Source organism: Semicossyphus pulcher, unplaced genomic scaffold (genome assembly GCF_022749685.1).
Source record: "Semicossyphus pulcher isolate SPU_LCO1_2020_fin unplaced genomic scaffold, fSemPul1.0.p SCAF_9, whole genome shotgun sequence".
In the NCBI taxonomy this organism is placed as follows: Eukaryota; Metazoa; Chordata; class Actinopteri; order Labriformes; family Labridae; genus Semicossyphus; species Semicossyphus pulcher.
In genome coordinates this window covers 26,794,263-26,801,257 of record NW_027211770.1, presented here as the reverse complement: position 1 = coordinate 26,801,257, position 6,995 = coordinate 26,794,263, and the positions used below count along the sequence as shown (strand labels likewise).

Here is a 6,995-nt window from a genome sequence, read left to right as displayed (position 1 = left end):
TTCAGATTAAGATACAAGACATGTAATGAACTTTTAAAATATGATGCATATTGCTATATATTAAATGATTCCAAGATAAAGCTATTAAAACTACTTCCACCTGGACAAGCTACGACAGTAAAACAGTACTTAACACATAAATTAATTACTTTTATCTATCCAGTAAGATAAGAAAAGATAAGCCTTTTTATATGTCCACAAAGTCTAGCATCAGCGCATCATACTGGGTTTATAACGCAGTATAATATGTACTTTTAGTTTGGTATAGATGCACTCATGTACTCCGAGGGGGACGATAAGCCCCCCCAGATGCCCTCAAAAAAAGTTGTAAAAGTGCCTTCTGGGATGCACCTGCTATAGATAAAATTGTAAAATGCCTTCCATAGTTCACATAGTGGAGAAAATTATGATAAAGTGCCTCCAGGGTGCTATTGCAGGGGAGAAAGTGTGATAATGTTTCATATATAGGGGACATTTCAATGGAGAAAACCTAGTATCACCTAAAGTATCATCAAGGGGTCCTCCAATAAAGAGAAAATGTGTTTAAATGCCCACCAGGGTGCCCATTTAGTGGAGAAAACATGATAAGTGCCCCTATAAGAGGACTCCTTACATTGGAGAAAACAGGACAAAGTGTTAGAATATTAGTAGAAAATGTTTGCACACTGGTTCCCCACCGCATACATCTGATGCCCTTTTAGTTTTTACCCCTTTGCCTCTCAGACAGCCCTAATACATTTGTATATCTGTGTATGTTTGTGTATTAAATAAGGTGCTTCTTCCATCACTGAGTTAATATCAGTGTTGGGTTAGGGGAGGGTGGTGAGTTCTGGGTTTAATGAAAGTGGGGTAAACTGCATCCTTTGTATCTTCTGTCTCTGTACTCAGCTTCTAATAGGTGAAATAAAACTCACTGTCAGTTTGGGAGTCTTCAGGTTAAACACATTCTCATGGTCCAGACGTACTGGCCCTTTAAGAAGCTCCACTGCTGCACTTGGCTTTTTTCCCCCTTTTCACCAGTGTGTTTCACTATGGCGAAGGAATAAACAAACAGAGCGGAATGGGTAGGAAAGCAACAGTAACGGTGAACACATCTCTCCGTTAGTGACTAACACCAGTTACCAAATAGTCCAGTGACTGTAGGGAGTCTTCTGCAGGGTGTGCTCTCGGTTTTTATTTGTGTGTATGTGGTCGGGACACGGATGCCGTCAGTGCGAATAGCGATGAAAAGAGCGAAAATAGTTTGTACACTGAACGTCTCAGTTAAAGCAGCCGGTGATACAGGCTAACCGTTACTGGACTCCGGACCGTTCTTCTTCTGACGGATAAAAACGACCGTTAGCTTATTATAACACACATTTTCCCCTTATTTCATTCGGCTTTATATCGCTAGTATTTTTTTTTATCTTCAAGTTGAGTTAAGCTTCCGTGGAAAATGTTGACAGGATCTAAAACCACCTTCAAAGTGAGACAAATGCTCCCAGATATCAAGGTAAGGTTAACGTTATTTGGCTCGCGCGACGTTAAGTTAGCCAACTGACGCTAACTGTCGCTAACTAACTAGTTAGCACTGTTGTGTGAACTTTTATTCCGTTTTATTCTGTCAAACCACAGACTGAGCTATACTTTTGGTTAAAGATACTCAGTCTGAGTCTTATGCTTTAAATTGTGCCCTTATCTTTTTTTCTGGTACCAATTTCTACGTTCTTCTTTACGAAAATGCAGCAGTTAGCTAGTGTCTGTTATTATGGTAATTTGACTCACTATACATTTTCATCCTCTCTGTTCTGGGACTTGCCACTACAGCAAAAATGCAGAATGCAGAGTAAAGGCTGTATTATTTCCAGTTGCATTGTAATTCAAGTAAGTCAAATGAAGGTTAGACTTCAGCCAATTTTCTCAGTGCTTTATATCATCGACACCCCTGATATGAATTAACACCAGACAGGGTAGGAAGCAAGCGATGCATGACACAGGAAACACCGGCCATCATTCACCCTGCAGAGCTATAAATGTACATCCAGGTAGTCTGCAGCTTGGCTGGATTAATAGAAACCTGCGGTCCTGCCTCAGAGATGTGATTTTTCTGTTCATAACTCAGGATGGCAGCTTTACAGGCTGCACAGAACTGCTGCTTCCCTGTGTCTGGACGACAGGGAGAGCCATAATTACTGTTAGAGTAGAGTACATAATGTCACTATCTTTGGCTGCATGCCTTATTAAAGGCCATGGAAGTGGCGGTGAATCTTAATTACTTCTCATGGCAGGGGGTGCACCTCATATGGGATTTCACACAAAGACACAAACTGTGCCGATGATCATCATCTCCAAAGAACTATGTGTACTGAACAGTTGTAGCTAGTTGCTTTTATTCCCAAAGCTTTAAAAGATCACATGATGCTACAGTGAAAGACTGAAGGTGAAATCTTTGTGCTTCTGCATTTTAAATGATCAGAAGATACTATACCAGTTAAGGCGCACCTCTGAGGTTAGAGGGACTCATTTGTTTGATAGACAGCACAAAGCAATGTACACACAGTACACATGTGTTCAGAGTCGTGGTTTCCTTTGGGAACGGGCTCTTGGCTGTGTCTTTGTGTTGCCTGGCTTTTTGTCTCCCCCTGGTTATTTTCAGCAGCCGCAGGGGAAAACGGTAACAGATGCCTCTTTACTCTGCCCTCAGGCAAGGCTTGCATGTGGAGTGGGGGTGATGTTCACTGCACAACATCTGGCTGTCACCATGGAGACAGCAGTTGGGAGGTAAAGGGGTTTTGAATTTGATTACCTCTGAAAAGGACGTGCAGAAATCATCACACCCCCACTGAAGGAATCCCATGTGTCCGAGTGGGAGAATGTGGCTGAGCCTAAGATATGGTGATGTAGAGTAGTAGGCTGTGTAGATTGTATGCACAGGCCACCCACACACTCTTGTGGGCTTCACTTCCATGAGCGTGTGTTAAGACTGCTCTAGAAAACTGAATCCAATGCTGGGCTCATTTTGTACCAGATGGCTTTGTAGTTTGTATGTACTGGTGAATCTCTCTTCTTTAATCTTGGTTTTTGCTCATGCTACTTGGCTTGCATAGACTATAATATGGCTGCAACTAATGATTATTTTTGTTCCGATACCATTTTTTCCTTCCTGATGCAAAATCTGACTCTGAATCTGAGCTCTTTTTTTCTTATCGGCCAATACCAAGTACCGATTCGAGACCAGTCTCATGGTCTAAAAGAAGCTGCAAACTTCTCACCCTGATATTATGATATTATAATGTATAGCCTGGCTCTGGCTGAGGTTTAAACCTTTGTAAAATATAACTAAATACATACACTGACTGAATGCCAGGTATAGGCTAATTATTTTCTTTATCTAGTATTCTATTATCTGACAGTGAATCTTAATCAAAAAGAAAAAGTCAATCTAAAAATATTAAATTAATGATAAAAATAATTCTATATTGCAAACATTTTAACACACCTCTTTCTCTTGTGCCTGCAAAAGAAAATCGAAATGTCAGTTTTTTAAGATAAATCTGCTTTGTTCAGTGTTTACCAGTTTTAATAGCAAGCTCTGTTTTGTAAAGGGGGAGACTTAAGCAGAGCATTTGGCTTCTGTTAAGAACCTTGTGCAAGATGAACACTGAGGGAGCAATTTGGGGTTCAGTGTCTCGCCCAAGGTTACTTCGGCATGTGACTGTAGCAGTCAGGGATCGAACCAACAACCTTCCGATTGAGAGACGATCAACTCTACCACTTAGCCTCAGCCACCCCTGAGCCACTACACTATATTACATGCAAGTTGACAGCAGATTTCTGAACTTGTGGCAGCACAACACAACCTGCTGTGTAGATGCTGGAGTGGCTGCTGTGTCAGATGTGGCCATTTGGGTGTTGGTTAGTTAGCATAGTCGTACTGTCAAACAACTGCTCTGACATTTTATGCTGTATCCCAGGCATTGCACATATTGTCATCGATATTAAAACAGCTCTAATTATTTTATTATCATTTAATTATTTGTTATACTAAAAGGTCAGAAAATAGGGGGAACATGGCAATCATAATTTTCTTAAGCCAAAAGAAACCTTCAAATTGCTTCTTTTTTTTTTGGACCAACAGTCCCAAATCCAGAGAGATCAAGTCTACAGTCATGAGACAAAGCAAAGCAGCAAATGCTTACAATTAATAAGCTTGAACTCGGAAATGTTTGGCATTTTTGCTTGAAGAATGACACCCGAGGGATATTTAGAAGAACACCAGCAGTACATGCAACATAAGGATGCTCAGGCCTGCATCTCTACAGGACAGCAGGCTTACTCAGGCTTATTTTGGCTGCGCCTATCCCCTGGAGTTCACTATATCTGCATCTCCCAGCCAGCTTTGAAGCAGTCAGCATGAAAGGCACAGAGCACAAAGCTCCACAGAAGCAAAAATGCCAGAGGAGGTTTCATCTGAGCGCTATTCAGAGTCTGTAGATCCAAGCCTGATAGCAGTGGGCCAAAGCAGTACAGTCCCCCACACCCGCTCCCACAGGACCCAGACGTCACATTAACTGCCGGCCCCTGAGCTGCCGGAGCTTCCAGTGCTTAAACAGAGACAACAATGGTCTCCTCTTCAGGCCAGAGCAGATTTATGGTCCTGTTAGAGGGTGTATCGATCTGACATTGGGTGATAATTAACCAGCAGCACTATTCACTTGTGAAAGGCCTTGGTCTTGAGAGACTCGGCCGTTTATCTGCGTTGAGTGTATAGAATAGCCCTGATCTGGTCTTGCTCCTGGGACCTGAGCTGTTGTAGTAGAGCTGATTGTCAAAATAGCATTTAATACAAGAGACGATAATGTTCAATTTCCAGCAGTGGATTTCCACTTAAGCCGTTTAACTGACACTTTTATCTTCAACGATGTACTGTTAGTGAGCATGTAAGGGGTTTAGAGACGCAAGTGTGCTCCAGAGACCAAGAGGAAGAAATGCTGCTGGTGATGGAGACACTGCCTGTTGTTGGAGTCAGACATGTGATCTGTGAGTCACAGAGTGATCTGTCTAGCCACTGGCAACGCTCCTGCCCTTTAGAAGAAGAATCTGATATGTCAGGGCTCCTCTGACAGGCAGGATACTGACTGATGATAGCTGTCAAATCAAATAGTGTGTGAATGTAGGCTATGGAAGCACGCAAATTCCCCTTTACTTTGTTTTTTAATATTGCTAATACGTTTACCATGATAGCCATGCTGGTGAGCGACATCTTAAGAATGTCAGTCAACTCCTTTGGTCCAAACTGTAACATCTCAACAACTATTGGATAGATTTCTATTAAATTTGGTCCCTAGAAGATGAATGCGTTTGATTTATTGACCACCATTTTAAGTTAGCCTGCATGAGATGAGAAAAATCGGCAATGTGCGATAAAATTGTTCAGTATTGTGGTGACAATATAAAGTGTAGAGTGTAGTACCTGTGTTATGTTGACTAATATTTTGAAATAGCAGAAGTGCTATTCTTTTTCACCTTAAGGTCTTCATCGACCGCATTTCCTTTGCTTTTCTCACCTAACCTAACCTAACCTTGAATGTGCCAAAAAAAATTGACATCTAATAATCGTGTGTAGCTAATGGCTAGATGGAGCTTCATCCAATTGGCCACATTGTTTAAGCCCCTGGCCCATATGTTTCAGGCAGTCTTTTGTGATGTGCTTTTAGCTAATGTGAATATCTCAAAGATGATGAAAATAGGGTTTATTTTGCAGCCCTGATCTTTATATGAGTCATCAAACATCTGTTTAACTCTCTGTTAGCACTAAGTAGTTTAGCAATAAGAGGACGGGATCATGTGGATGCAAATATGTTATGAGACAATGAATTGCAAATCATTCAGCAGCAGGGATACTATTAAAGAGCCAATTATCTTTGTGTTGTGTGTCTAGAAGTCTAGACTGTTTGTGTTATAATGAAGGATAGATGAGAAAGCAGGCACTGTTGTAAATATTCCCCTGCTGCAATGATTGGAAGGTTTCAAAATAAAATGTTACAGTAGAGAGAGCTGTGGCTAATTACTGCAGGCTTTTGCAGAGAAATAGGTTAAAAGCTGGATATCCACTACAGTGTGATGCAGAAATTCTGGCATTAAATATTAACCACCTGAAATCCCAGTTCATGAAACATTGATTTATTTTTTACCCTATATGTCGGAATCTGTTTCGGTCTGTTCTGAGTTTTCTGTTCTCTCTTATGGAGACAAAAATGCAGCTTTTTTTCTGGAATCCATTTGTGTTTTTTTATACACAACATGAGGCAGTATATTTCCACTGAGGATCTCGTTCCACCGTGAGCTGCTGATTGTATTCAAGGCAGGTTTTTGTCCTTTTGCTTTGCCCTTGGGGCTTTTGCTTTCGGTGTATCAATATATGTGATGTCAGGTCTTCTGTTTCAGTAAAAACAATAACAGAACATCATTACAGGTCTGCTTTAAAAGGAAAGACAAAGACTTTAAAGTAAAAAGTGATAAAAGATTAGGTTTCTCAGCTCATTATATTTTTGTAGACAAAAAAATGTCATGTTATTCTGAATGGAATAAAAGGAAACACTTCAAAGTGAGCCCCATTTAGTAACTACCTCATGTCTTTATTTTTCTTCCAAGCCAGTTCACAATGCCATATGACCGCCCCATTTTATGTGACGAAATGAAAAGCACAATACAAATGAACAGGCTGTGAACCTTTTTAGTACAGTGGCTGAAAGCTTATGTGTATTTTACAAAGCCCTAAGCAGAGGATATCACAGTATGAGAAGCTTTCAGAAGAGGCTCAGAATTGTTCATACTAACAACAGACTGAAATCTGGTTGAAGTTTCAAAGATTAAAATGCAACAGGAGAGTGCTATTTCTACAGTGTCCCCAGAAATTCCCATTCGTTCTCTTCCCTCGTGAGTTAGGGCTGTTGTTTAAGCAGAAAGACGTATGTTTATGAGCCAGGAACAGGCACGCTTTTCTGCAGAAGTCT

General features: G+C 40.8%; 1 protein-coding gene across 1 annotated transcript in view; it reads left to right on the top strand.

Annotated features, from left to right (window-relative positions):
• The first annotated feature begins 1,068 nt into the window (after positions 1-1,068).
• Positions 1,069-6,995, top strand: part of mtmr11 (myotubularin related protein 11) — a 31,849-nt gene continuing 25,922 nt past the window's right edge. Inside the window, exon 1 of the mRNA XM_069656564.1 lies at positions 1,069-1,492. Within this exon, the coding sequence (XP_069512665.1) occupies positions 1,436-1,492 (57 nt within the window). The 5' untranslated portion in view covers positions 1,069-1,435. The remainder of the gene's footprint in view (positions 1,493-6,995) is intronic.